At 52.4% G+C, this 14,128-nt stretch overlaps 1 protein-coding gene across 3 annotated transcripts in view; it reads right to left on the minus strand.

Annotated features, from left to right (window-relative positions):
• Window positions 1–13,106, minus strand: part of Lgr6 (leucine rich repeat containing G protein-coupled receptor 6) — a 118,564-nt gene extending 105,458 nt beyond the window's left edge. Inside the window, exon 1 of one of the 3 annotated variants that reach the window (XM_046463946.2) lies at window positions 12,669–13,106. In XM_046463946.2, coding sequence (XP_046319902.1) covers window positions 12,669–12,880 — 212 coding nt within the window. In that variant the 5' untranslated portion in view covers window positions 12,881–13,106. The remainder of the gene's footprint in view (window positions 1–12,668) is intronic. The other 2 variants (XM_046463954.2, XM_046463939.2) reach the window with 2 other exon arrangements.
• Between the last annotated feature and the right edge of the window lie 1,022 nt (window positions 13,107–14,128).

Below are 14,128 nucleotides of genomic sequence, written 5' to 3' on the forward strand. Positions count from 1 at the left end.
CAATCCAACCTACTAGTTCCTAGGGAGCTAAAAAGGCAGGGCTGGCTACTGGCTCTCTCCTCTTTAACCAAAGCAAGAGGGAAAATAGGGGACATCACAGCAAGAAGAGGAGGGATTCTAGGAAGAACTTTATAGAATAATATTCCTAAGAAGTCAAACACTAAAACAAGTTGTGGGGTGTTGAATTACTCCATCTGCTCATCTGGGGGTTCCAGGCCAGGTAAGGGCAAGGGGCCAGAGCAAGACATCAGGAAGGCTCCTCTGGACAAGCTTGTGAGCTTCCAAACCCTCCTCTCTTGCTACACTCTACTTGCTCTCTGGCCCCCTGCAGGCTCCAAGGCCAAGCATCCATCAGCACTGGGCATAGTAGGGTTCCAGCAACTGGCCCAGGTAATTCCTGACCCCAAGCCCTACCCTCAGTGTGTGCCCTGAACTCCAAAGCATGGTGCCTTTGCACCATTGTGATAGCTGCGACAGAGAGGCTAATCCTTTCTGGCAGGTGGAGGCAGGGCAGGCGGGGGACCGGGGTGGCACTCTGGGCTTCTACATTCAGAGCAGGGGAGCAGGCAAGGAGGCAAGGGATGGCATGGCGTCGGCTGGCGGGGCAGTGGGCATTCCTCTTTCCGCTGGCTGCCCATAGTTAATGGGGGGCCTTGTTCTTGCTGGGCACACAGCCCTGGAGGTGCTTGTGAGGGTGATGGCCTGTCCCAGCCCCTGGGATCTCAAGTCTCACGAAGTGAACGAAGTGAACACTGCAGGTCTCCAGGGACCCTGGCTCTCCCTCCCATCAGACTCGCCTCCTGGCTCACTCACACCCCTCCCCTCTCTCCCTCCCTGCTTCTTTACTGGCATCCCACCAGCTTTTGTCTCTATAATACCCTGGGTCAGGAGCTCTCATCCCACAGGAAACAGGCCCAAAGAGATCAGAGGACTTGGCCAAAGGTCCTCAGCGAGTGGATGGCAAAGATAGGATCCCAGCTCAGGGTCTCAGATTCAAATTCTACTGAATGAAGAGCAAACTGAAAGCTGCAAATGGATGATACCAGAGGAGTTAGAGGAGGGGAACTACTGACCATCCCCATTCCTCCAGAGGACTCTCGCTGCCCCTCTCTCCACACCAGCAGGAGATGGCAGGACAGAGAAGGGCTAGGCCAGCAGGACCCTGCAGTGGGGAAGCTGGGTTCTTAAGGCTGGAATGATACTATATTTTTTTTCCTCAATTAGGCTGGGGACTGTCCAGTAAGACCATCCAGGAACTGGCTATTGTACCATGGTCCCCTTATTCACAAGGGCTGTTTCAAGAACCCTAGTGGAAACCTAAAACCTCAGATAGTACTGCTCCCCATATATACTGTGCTTCTCTATATGTACAAACCTATGATAAATCTTAATTTATAAATTAGACATAGTGAGATATTATCAACAAGAACAAAGTAAAATTCAATGACTATGGTAATATGCTGTAATAAAATTTATGTGAATGTTGTCTCTTAAAATATATCTTATGGTACTTTCACTTTAACAGCTTAAAGAAAGAAAGCACTTAACAGCTTCTCTCTGGCATATCCAAGTTGCCAATTTTGCTACCCTTGCACTTTGGAGCCATTATTAAGTAAAACAAAGGTTCAACACAAGCACTGCAGTACCAAAACAATTGTTCTGATGACTGAGAGCTACTAAATGACTAATGAGTGGGTAGCATATACAGCATGGAAACGCTAGACAGAGGGATAATTCAGATCTCTAGTGGGATGGAGAACATCACCAATTACATACCTGTAATCCCAGCTACCTGGGAGGTTGAGGCAGGAGGAATACAAGTTCAATACCAACCTGGGCAATTTAATGAGATCCTGTCTCAAAATAAAACATTTTTACAAAGAGCTGGGGATGTAGAATCAATGGTATAGAGTGCTTGCCTGAGTTCAACCCTCAGTTCAGCAAAAAAATAACATAAAGGGGCTGGGATTGTGGCTCAGCGGTAGAGTGCTCGCCTAGCACGTGCAAGGGCCTGGGTTCGATCCTCTGCACCACATAAAAATAAATAAATAAAATAAAGGTATTGTGTCCAACTACTTCTAAAAAATAAATATTTTTTTAAAAGATAACATAAAACTTTTGGCTAGGCATGGTGACACATACCTGTAATCCCACCTACTGGAAGGCTGAAGCAGGAGGATCTCAAGTTCAAGACCAGCCTTTCAGTCGAAATAATAATAACTTAAACCCAGTGAATGGTTACTGTGTGCCATCGATTTTCGAGTACTAATTTGGCTCTCACAACAACCCCATGAGTTGGGTATCATTATTACCCCCATTTTAAAGGTAAGGAAACTAAGGCACAAAGAGTTTAAGCCTTTCTCCAAGGCCTGGTAAAAGGCAGAGCCAGGATCTGAACCCAGGTGGACCAGCTGCAGTTTGTGCACTTAACCTCTCTGCTGTACTGTTAAAAACTGGGAGGGAGCCTGATACATGCTGGTGACATGTCCTCTACCCTCCTGTTCAAGCACAGGCCTACTCACTAAAGCCTAACTGTCTCAACTGGGAGCACCTAGACTCAGATGTGTCACTGTGCCTGTCTCAGCACAGTGCATCCCATGGAGCCCCTGGATCCTTGCAGACTTCATACTTAGGCCCAGGAGTACCTCCAACCACATAGGCATGTCCAGGAAGGGGGCCCAGGTTGGCCCAAGTCACTCTGCTCACAGATGCTGAAGCCAGGTAACTGTATTGGGGGGCTGAGGTCCATGTGGTCTGAGAGGGGAGCTGGTTCCCAGTTCCAGCTCTCTTGGATCCTAAGTTTTCTCCCAGATAATAAAGGCAGGAGCCCAAGTTCTGTCCCAATTATCGTTCTCTCTTGTTTTTGTCCTGGACAATAGTCCCCTCCCAGCCTCCTAATCTGCTCTGTCTACCACAAAGGCAAGGGATTAGTTTACGGCCCCTTCCTGCCTCAACTCTTAGAATCCCTGGACACCTGATCCAGCCCCCCCATCCTCAAACACACCCACCCCGGGGGCTGCCCCAGATCTGAAGCTGAGGGGGAGGGAACAAAGACTAAATGCATATACCTGTACTGTTCATGGCCCCTGCAGAGCGCCCCCTGCAGGTAGGGACTCACACTGGAGAGCGTGCGAGTGCACCTGTGCATATTTGAAGTAGGGGTGTGTGTGAGGTAATCCTGAAACAAAGACGACCCCTAGCACAGATCCTATTGGCAGGAAGTCCCTGCCCTAAGAGACTTCTCCCTCCTAATGATGGAGAGAAGTGTGGATCTTGTCCTCAAGAACTCCTGAATCTGATGAGATAGAAAACCCCTGTCAAATGGACAGAGGGACATACAAACAGAGTATGGAACACCTGATAAAAATAAAAAAAAAAACAGGGAATAAAATCACACCTCCTATGTGCTAAGTGCTCTCCCAAACAGGACTGTGCTTCATATAACAACTCATCAGGGAGAGGACGATTACTCCATCTTGCAAATGAGTGCAATCCCAGCTCTCCTCACGCTGAGGCCTGTGTTTTGTTTTTTGTTTTGTTTTGTTTTGTTTTTTTAACCTGTGCATCAAAACTGCCTGACCCGGAGCTCCTGTACCAACATCAGTCAGTCAAAGCCTTCCCTCCTCTGTGCCCAGACTGCTGTGTGTGTCTGTCCCTACCCCAGGCACCTCTCACATCCCACAAAGTGTCTGCTATTTGTTTTTGTTTGGATACTGAGGATTGAACTCAGGGGCACTCAACACTGAGCCACATCCCCAGCCCTTTTTTGTATTGTATTTAGAGACAGGGTCTCACTGATTGCTTAGCGCCTCACTGTTGCTGAGACTGGCTTTGAACTTGTGATCCTCCTGCCTCAGCCTCTGAGCAGCTGGGATTAAAGGCATGTGCCTTGGCTCCTGGCTAGTGTCCATTATTTATATGGTTGCCTTATCTCTTAGCTCTGAGTTCCCACAGCAGAGGAAAGTGATGGATTTTGAAGTCCCCCAAACTCAATTCACCTTTGCTCTATCCCTACATCATGTAGCCCCCTCATCTGAGAGAGGGGATAGCCACTATCCTGGCCTCACACGGGAAGATTCATGAGAAAATCCTTAACACAGTGCTTCACAGACAGCAAGCATCCTGTCCGTGTCTGTCAAATGAGTGAATGAGTGACTGAATAAATGTTTGTTCTGCACGAGAACTTGTGGGTTCAAGTGGCATTATCACTGTCACAGACAAGGGAGAGGAGGGACACTGCAGCCTAAACTGGTACCAAAAAAAAAAATTCCAGATAGTGCCTAGGTCAACCTAGGAAGGCCTCCCTCCTATAGGAGGTGTTAAAAGCCTTTTAGTGGCAGCTGCTCTTGGCCTGTTTCCCAGGAGCCAGTGATAACTCAGGTAGGGGGCAATTCAAACTGCACAGTTGGAATAAACCTTGGTGTGTTGGGTCCCTTTTTCCTGGCTCCCCCACTTATTCCCCCACCAAAAAGGAAGCACTCCCTGCCCTGCAGTGACCCCAGCAATATATTGGGCCAAGGTGCTAGACGATGACAGTGCTAGACGCCTTTGCACCACAGCTTCTCCCTGCTTCCCCCTCCATCAGCCCATGACGTTGGCCTTGGGCCTGGGGACCACATCCAAATCCCAGACATGGTGCAATGGAAGACACTCAACACTTCCCTCCCAGCCTGCCTCAGTCTGGACACCCTTGGGGATATTTTCACCTCCAGCACCTCCAAGGGCAAAGGGAAGGGACAAGCCAGGCGTGGTGATGCATGCCTGTAATCCCAGTGGCTCAGGAGGCTGAAGCAGGAGGGTTGTGAGTTCAAAGCCAGCCTCAGCAATAGCATGGTACTTAACAACTCAGTGAGACCCTGTCTCACTCTCAACAAAGTCCTAGAATAGGCAATGCTGGGTAGACAAGATGAAGGGCCACTTTATGATTGCTTCAGTTTCTACTTCCAAATGTCTCTCTCAAGGGGAGACCAGAATGCATAGTAGTTCCCATGTGCTCACTTTGTGCCAAACACTGAGCCAAACTGCAGACATCTTTTATGATTTATGCCCCTTTCAAGGCTAAGGAAGCTGAGGCTGAGCGAGGCAAAAAAAAAAAAAAAACATGCTAGTTAGTGCTGAACCTGAGACTTGAATCCATGCCTGCTTGACTGCAAAACTGCACTCTTTCCTCTACAGCAATGCCTCCAGCTGTGCCAAGACCAGGGTCTCAGCCCCTAGGGTGGCCAGGTATTGCCTGGGGTTGGCTGATTCCTTCAGCCTGAGCAGCTTAGTCAATTGATCCCAGCTGCCAAATGCTTTGGATTGTTCTGGTTTGTTTTAAGTGTGTGCCCTGAGGAGGAAAGTCCTGCTCTGGAACATCCTGCTCTCCAGGGAGTGGGACAGAAAAGACTGTCAAGATGGAGGGACAATCACAGCCAATGTGGTTCCTCACTCTCTCCTGGGCTCATGGCTTTCTCTTCTAGAGGGTCTTCCTTGGCTACTCCCTGGGCTGCATTCTTCTGGATCTCAGGACTCAAGCCTCTTCTCCTTGCCCCAAGCCTTGCTCCACCACCTGGTCCTCTTTCTCTTCTGAGCACCTATTGGTCAGCTGTTCACAGCTGGTCCTCTGTGGATGCTCCCACGATTACCTGGCACAGTGAGTTCACTCTTCACACATGCCTGACCTGTCTCCCCTGACCTGTCTCCCCAACCTCAGCAACAAGTAAGTCCTCAGCAAAAACCTTGATAGGCTCCATGCTCAGGGATTCTGCCGCCCCCTCCCCCACCAGAGTCCCCAGTTTCTGGGCTGAGCCCCAACACCTTTCCCTTTGAGCAACTGGTTAGCAGGAGGAGAAGGGCATAAACTGCTGATTCTTCCCAGAAAGACTACCAGGGGCTGCTCAGCCTGGATTTAACATGCCCAGGTCCTGCCACACCCTTGGAGCTCAGAAACTACCAGTTGTGAGTCCCTAAGAGGCAATATACTTCAGAGGTTAGGCGGGAGATTTTTTTTTTGGCGGGGGGGATTGGGTACCAAGGATTGAACTCAGGGGTACTCGACCACTGAGCCACATCCCCAGCCCTATTTTGTATTTTATTTAGAGACAGGGTCTCACTGAGTTGCCTAGCATCTTGATTTTGCCGAGGCTGGCTTTGAACTCACAATCCTCCTACCTCAGCCTCCTAAAGCCACTGGAATTACAGGCGTGCGCCACCACACCTGGCTAGGAGGGAGATTTTCTTGGCTAAAATCCCTGCACCAGCAATTACTGGCTGATGGTTTTAGGTAAACTCCTTAACATCTAAAAGTCTCAGTTTCCTCATCTGTGAGATGGGCCTAACACTGGGACCACCTTCACAGGCAGTTTAAGTCCTTGAATGTGCCACAGGGCAATCATCCCATAAATGCCAACTGGTACTGTGATTGGTTAAGCACACCCCAGGATGATGGCAGGTTCTGAGGCAGGTTTCCCTAGGCCCATCAGGGGTTTTCTAGGCTGAGCCCCATGAATGCATCTTCCGGGTGACAGAGTGCCTTTCTGGAAGATGGCCATAACTCTGGGACTTCCACCAGGAAGTCATCCCCACTGCGCTCAGGAGAGACAGGAGAGGCCGAAAGCCCATTATGAGGTGTTGCCCCAGTCCCAGTTTCAGATTCAAGCCTTCCAATTAATCAGGGGAACTCTGATCCCCTAAGGCTGGGGAGAATTCAAGACAAGGGCGCAAGCCCCCACTGGAAGTTGCTGGAGGAAAAAGAAGATTGTGGCGGACTTGAAAAGGCTAGGAATGGGATACAAAGGGAACCTCCACTCCGGAGGTACCCCATCTTGGACAGCCTGCCCAGCCCCCACCTGCCTGCCGCCAGCCCGAGGCGGCCTGCTCTGGCATGGCTCTGGGGGGCGCCGTGCCAACCCCTGAGCTCCCCCCCTCACCATGTCCTTTTGCTGCTTCCAAAATAACTCTCCACTCGCTGCCCAAGTTTGGCCTCTGGGCTGTTTTTCTCCTCCTGGGACCTGTTCTCCCATGTCTGAAGGGCGGTGGGAGAGACCTGAATTGTTGTTAGAAACCGGGGACCACCCCTTTTTTCCAATGGATTAGTTAGCACAAAGGAACTCCCACAATTCCCCAAGTCAATAAGTCCTTTTCAGTTTGGCTAAAAGAAGTTATTTGCAACCAGGAAAAGGGGTTGTAAATGTCTCCCCACCCTCAGCTCTTACACCTTCCCAGGGTGTCTGCAGCCCCAGCAGGACTCCTTATCCAAGGCCCTGCTCCCACCTGAGGGAGTTCTTAGCCAAAGGTCAGATAGCCCATTAGGGCAGAGCTCAGAGGAGAATCCACACAGCCCCTCGTGGGTATTCCCAGGGCAGAAATGAAGCACAGTCCCCAACACTCCAGCCACCATTGAAGTCCCTTGGACCCTACTGGAGAAGTCTCATTCCAAGGAACTCTGTTTCCGGGAGAAGCTGGGCACTGAGCTGAAAGGCTAGCCTCTTCCTCTTTGGAGGGTCTCCCATCAGGCACTGTGCCTGGTCACATCTACTCCAGGGCTCCCCATGAGGAGGAGGCCCACTTCCTCTATCAGCCCAGCCCAGGAACCCAGGAGCAGAACTGGTTCCTTGAAAGGCCATTTCCACCAAGGTCAATGAGTGGGGGAAAGGGCAGGAAGAAAGGACTGGCCATCTGATGGGGGATGGGGCTTGCGAAGATGAGGCTCTGGCATCCCAAACCCCCACCCTGTCACAAGCAGCCCTGTGTTCCCTTTGGAGGCCTATTGCACATCTGTAGTTGAGGGCGTTGGTAAAAACAATATGAAGAATTAACATTTTTAAAAGTACTTGTAATATGAAAAGTAGCGTGCTTTGCTTTCTTCCTCTCCTTTGCTCCTCCTCACGACCCTTCCAGGTAGGTACTGAGTGTTTCCATTTGCAAAGATTAAGAAATGGAAACTCTGGCGAGGTGGAGTGATGTTTCCAAAGATGGCGGAGCTGCTCAAGCCTGGGCACCAGACTCCAGAGCCCACGACCCTACCCATGACCCTGCGGGGCGCCCCCTCGGGTGCCCTCTCCTGGTCCCTGCTCTGCCCCTGGTGGCCCTCGGTCAGCTTGGGGAGCAGGCTGCAGCGCGTGTGGGGCCATCGGGGTTGAGAGCCCAGGGACTGGGGAAGGCGGGTGGAGTGGGGCGGGCCGGGGGCCAACTCCGCTCTGAGCCAGGCTTTCTTCTCCTCCGCCAGCCGCCCCACCCGGCCGCGCCCCGTGCCCACTGCTGCCAAAGCCGAGAGGTTTCCTTTTTCTTTTGCCTAGGGCTGTTTCCTGCCTTTCCTTTGAACTGGGGTGTTGGCTCCCCCTCACATCACTCCTCCAGCGACACCCCTCCACCGTCCTCTGATGGGCTCATCCCCCCAGGCAAGGCTTTGGAGAAAGGCCGGCACAGGAGGTCCCAGAGGACCCCATTTCCTGGAATCCCTCCACCCCTCCTTCGCCCTCCTCTCTGCTCCGGTCTGGGTGCTGCCTGGATTCTCCCCGTCCCTCCTCCCTGCCCGCACACCCGCTGCCAAACACTGTCTGTCCTACATCAGCAGCAGGGGACTCAGTGGATGTCCCCCTGCCTCTCTTACTTTCTAGTTTTCAGCCAAATGTGGGGACACTGAGGTCCAGGGAAGTTGTAGGACATGTGCAGGGTCTCCCAGCAATGGAGGGACTGAGGCTGAGAACTCACAAACCCCAAGTTTCCAGGGGCAGCAGCGGGCTCTTAGAGTCCCTTCGAAAGGCACCTGAGGCTCAGGTGGGACAGGAGACCTGACCTCAGACCCTACACATCCTCCCCAGGACCAGCTCTCCCCACGTGTTCTATGCTTCTTTATCTAAGAAGCCCTGTAGGGACCCATCTAGGACACACTGGGAAGCAGGCTGGGGGGTCTTCCATCAATCACTCCCCTCCCCTCCCCTGAAGCCCTACATTGTACTAGACAGTTAAAAAAAAGAAAAACTAAAGGCACTCTGGGTCCCCAGCACAGCTCATGCTGTCTCCTTGCCAGCCAGTCTCTCCCCATCCCCAGCAGACACACACACCTGTCCCACACCTGTCATAGAACGCGCTGCTCTTCTTCCAATGCTAGCTCCAGGACTTCCTCCTCCAGAAGTCTTCCATGACTAATGCCTCCTGGCCCTGGTCCCCGAATAACAACACTGGCTAACACTTCCCATGGGCCAGACCCTCTGCCAAGCCCTCTACAAACATTACCTCAGTGAATCCACACAGCAACCCTTTGAGACAGGTATTAGCTCCATTTGCAGACCAGGAAACTGAGTCACAGAAGTGCCCATGAACTGGCCCAGGTTCACATAGCTGGGAAGCAGTGATCTGAGCCCTGTACCAATATGACCAATGCCTGTCTCCTCAGCCCTCTGCTTTCTTCCTCCAGCATCCTGTCTCTATCTCTTTGGTTACAAACATCCCCAGGCAGTGATGAGCAGGCTGCAGTTTACCCTGTCTCCATTCAGACTCACCATCTAACCTTTCACACCAATCCAGTGGTTCTCAGAGGCAGTCTTTCTTTTTCCTTCTTTTTTTCTTTTCTTTTCTTTTTTTTTTTTTTCACCAGGGATTGAAACGAGGGCTACTTTGCCACTGAGCTACATCCCCAGCCCTTTATTTTATTTTGAGACAGGATCTTGGTAAGTTACTGAGGCTGGTCTTGAACTTGTGATCCTCCTACCTTAGCCTTCTGAGTTACTGGGTCTACCAGTGTGCACCCCCACACTCAGTTCACAGGCAGTCTTAAAGGGAGTGACTTCCAAGAAAGGAGTGAGTAGTCTATTGTGGGTTCCATGGAGCAGAGACCCCTTCCTTAGCCCCAGTGGCCATGTGTGAAGGAAGTGGTTGCTTGGGGGTGACTGCTAACATGGATGAGCCTCAGATCTTTTGCAGCTAGCTTCCCAAGACAACTTTTCTCACACCACCTATTTCCTAATACTGTTCAGCTTTAGGGCAGAAAAGGGGGGACTCCACAGCATTACCTAGATTCTCCTACTCTGAGACAATTCTGTTTTATTTTCCCAACAAGTATTTGCTGTGATTTCCTTCTCTTGGTTCTGTGCATATTTGACGGGACAGAGCAAGAGGGCATCGTGCCTTCTCACTGTTGCACCCAAGCACCGTGGCTCCATCTTCCCCTAGGTGCATTCCTGAAAGAGCCAGCTAGTGTCACTGGGCCCTGCCGAGGTGACAATGTTTAGGAGGAAGGAAACTTTAAAAAGAGAGACCCCTGAAGGGCTATAAAGGAAATCTGTCCTTCCAACCTTGATCAAACGGGACTGGCATTGGGCTCTGAAGTATTCATAATTTTTGGACTTGAGTGTCAAAGCAAAGGACATAAAGACTCGCTGATGTTCCCTGAAACTGGAACAGAAGGAATGAGGAAAACTACACCATGAAAAGTAAAGCCGAGAAGGGACGCTTACGCCGGGTGGGGAAGCAGATGTCAAGTGATTCGTACTGGGACAGAATGAAGGAATGCAGAAGAGGACCCATAGGTATCTTCTGCAGCTCACAGGCATTTCCCAACATTGCTGACAAGGGAAAGGAGCCCCAGGACCCCCCAGGCCTAGCTCTTCCCAATGCCCTCACCCTCACTCCACCTTCAGGTGAGCTGGGCTGCTCTCTGGAGAGGGTAAAGAAAGAAGACTCTCTGAGTCACCTTCAGGACACCATCCACCACCCTCCACAGCCCACGGCAGCGGGCACAGTCCTCTCCACTTCCCTCCAATATTCCTGATCTGTGTGCTAATTCCTCACGTTGCCTCAGACTCCATCTCCTCCCCTCTCCCAACTCAGAAGCTTTCTCATGTCTTAAGAGGGAGCAGCTTTCTCAGCCTCCAGGGAGACTCAGGACCAGTTCAGAAAATCCTACCCCCACGGAACCCAAAAGTAGTTCATGTGTCCAAGGGAATTGTATCCAGATACTAGAGGGAACCTATGAGCATGGATGGCGGGATGCTGGGACCCCAAAAGCGGCACTCTCCCTCCTTCCCAATTCCTACCTGAAAAAGGATCTCTGACCAGTGTAGGAAGACTTGGGAAAGGAGTCTGGACGGATCAACCTTTGAAACCCATGCAAGTCTGTTCCAGAGACTGGCTCAACAGAAGTTACTTGTAAACTCGTTTTAGCTGCAGGATCCTGTCTTCAGATGAAACAATATCATATGCCCCAGTATATAGAACAGCAAGAAGTGGGGGTGCTTTGTTGTAACTGGGGTGGGGTTGGAGCCTGCCTGACTCTGCCAGCTGCTGTGGCACATTTAAAACGCCATAGGACTCTGCTCACAGTTTCTGTCTTGTTTTCCTGTGTGGTTCCTGCTGTCACCCCCTGGATATACAGGGCTCAATTTACCTTTCTGGAAGATGGACATTATCTTCTCCTTTTCCTTCCCTCCCCTGGCTTATAGCCTGTGCCTTTTGGAGCAGCGGGGGATATTCCAACTGGGAACAGGGAGATTGGAGGGCAGACCCACCAAAAGTTGCAATTTAGGATCCTTCACGACTACCAGACATTGCCAACCCTGAGAGCTCTGGTCCCATTTAGCTCAACACACTCTTTCGGGGCCTCTGTATAGACTAGCCAGCTCCACCTTCCTCAGAGGGCCTCTGTCCTGGAACTCCAAAGCTATGTGGAGCCTCTCTCAGGCCAGAAAGAATTCTGGGATCCTATCCCAGGTAGATCCCAGACTTTACCACCTGCTCCACCTTCTCTCAAGAAAGGTGGTGGTGCTGGGCTACGTGGGGGAGCACAGATTGAGGAGATTCTCTTTCCCTAGAGCAGAGGTGGGAGGAGCCAGGTGGTCTGGAAAGTTCTCTCATCCCCCCCTTCTGACCAAGTGGTGAGCAGACAGAGCCCCTGGCCTCTCAGTTCTGAGAGAAGCTCCTCGAAGCCATCCTCAGGACAGCCGCCCCCAATAGGGTCCCCTTCACTCACCATCTCACCCCAACATAGACTCTAAAAATGGTTCTCTGGTTTTCAGCCCCAGTGCCTGCCCACAAATTAGTGTCTCCAACACAACCCTCCGGAGACTGGACTTCAGGGAGGCTCCTGGGGTGGAGGGAGGGGGCAGGGGCCTGAGCAAAAGGAGATGCCATTGGCAGTATCCCTTTCTGAGAGATGACCCAGGGTGAGGCTCCCTCCCAGCTTTTGGGACCCCTCACCAAGGCCACCCAGCCTCAGTGTGCCAGCCTTGCTCTCCTCCTGGAGCCAAGGACGGTGCCCCATTCTCCCCACGGGAGTGCACTTCCTCATCTTCCCCACCAATCCAGTCAGTTTTGCCCTCAGTCACCCTGCTGGCCACTGCTCTGCTGGGGAAAGCAGAAAGAGGAGAGGTCACCCCTACACTCATTATCCCTCCTGCTCAGGGTCCAGAGCCCACCTTGCCAGACCTAGACTCCCACAGAAACCCCACAACACACAGGTGCCAAGTGGGAAACCCAGCAAGGGAAGCCCAGGCTCGATACTCCCTTGACCCTTAGTCTCAGACTTTACTCCCCTCCCCAGCTCTGCAGCGGTGGACTTGGAAGGGCAAGAGCCCTCCCGGGATACCCATACCACCGTGCACCAACTAGGCAGGTGCCCTAGACTATTGCCACAACAGTGCAAGCCGGCAGCCAGCAGGAGCAGGGGGAGACCTGTGGCGAGTACTCACAGGTATGCCGTCAGGGGGTCCAAGTCCACTGGCACAGTGGAGAGCCCGAGCTCAGAGCAGTCGGCTGACAGCATGATGCCATCCTCCTGGCAATGGCAGGGGACCGGACAGGCAGCACGCCCCGGGCCCAGCTGGGGGACGCCGCCTGCGCACGGGGAGGCGCACAGCGCGGCGCAAAGCCACAGCGCCAGGAGCCCGAGCGGGCTGGGCATCTCGGTGGCTGGGCTGCGGGGCACCTGGCAGGCGCACAGGCGCAGTGACCGCCGCTGCTCGCCTCCTGGTCCTGCGGCCAGGCCGGCAGGCTGCACCGTCGGCGGGGACTGTCCCGCGGGCTCTCCTTGGCGTCGGCGGCAGCGGCGGCAGCGCAGGGACCGTGCAGTCAGAGAGGGGCAGGCATTGTTGAGTGATCTTCGTTATTCAGTTTCACAGGCTGGGCTTGGCAAGGGAGGGAGACACAGGCGGAGGAGGAGTCAAGGAAACTTTCTACGCTGCTCGCTCCCCTTCCCTCCTTCCTTCCGAGCTGGCAGGAATTTCATCCAGGAAAGGGGGGAAAAGAGAAGAAAAAGAAAAGAAAGAAAAAATAAAAGGAAGAAAACAAATTCAGAGATTGGAAAGTTCAGACCTGCACTTGTTTGGAAAGAGTGCCCCAGAGCTGGGGTCCGATGAACTCCAGCCCCTCTTGCTTTTTAGGACAGCCACGGGATCATAGGGACCCCGGGGAGGCCCTTGGGAGACATCTCAGTTCCCATAGGCCCCTAGTCCCTCCACAAGGGTCTCCACCTGAGGGGCCTAAGACCCAAGAGAAGTGATTTGTTCAAGGTCACACAGCCCATTGGAGGGCAACTGGAACTGGAGCACGGGTCAGCCCTCCTCACCTCGCTAGTGTCAGAGACGGGAGAGGGGGAAGTGAGGGGGCTGTCCTGGAAGGGATCAGGCTGGGGAGATTCCAGGGAAAATAGGGATGAAAGGTTGTGGGCTGTGAGGAGCCTCCTCACTGAGAGGCCATGCCACCACACGGAAGAAACAGGTGTGGGTTTCCACCCAGTGAGTGTACAGTGAATGGAAATGCATTCAAGTAGTCTCTGTCAAGTTAAAGGTCTGGGGATCAGGTTGATCCTGCAGGTTCCCAGGACCCAGGAAGGCTGAGGGGCTGGGGGATGCCCAGCTGGTTGTCAGAGCCTGCCAGAAAGTCAGCGTCTTGGCGCCACCTGGAGGCTCAATGCTGTACCTGCACCTGAACCACCTAGATGCTCAAACAACAGGATCTTCTCTGGCCGTCCCTGGGACCTTCCAGAGCTAGGACAATAGTGGCTAAAACTGGAGTCAAGACCCTGTTCTCTCCTTAGATGATGGTGGGTTGGTTATTCTTCCTTCATATGGCCTCTTGTTTTCTCTGCTTTCTTGGTTTCTCTCTGAGCCCCAGTGCTCCGCCCAGTTTCTCCAAGTCTTCCCTGGTCGGT

The sequence above is a fragment of the Marmota monax genome, unplaced genomic scaffold, assembly GCF_021218885.2.
Source record: "Marmota monax isolate L192 unplaced genomic scaffold, Marmota_monax_Labrador192_F-V1.1 WCK01_AAM20220418_F8-fsc00099, whole genome shotgun sequence".
NCBI classification, from domain to species: Eukaryota; Metazoa; Chordata; class Mammalia; order Rodentia; family Sciuridae; genus Marmota; species Marmota monax.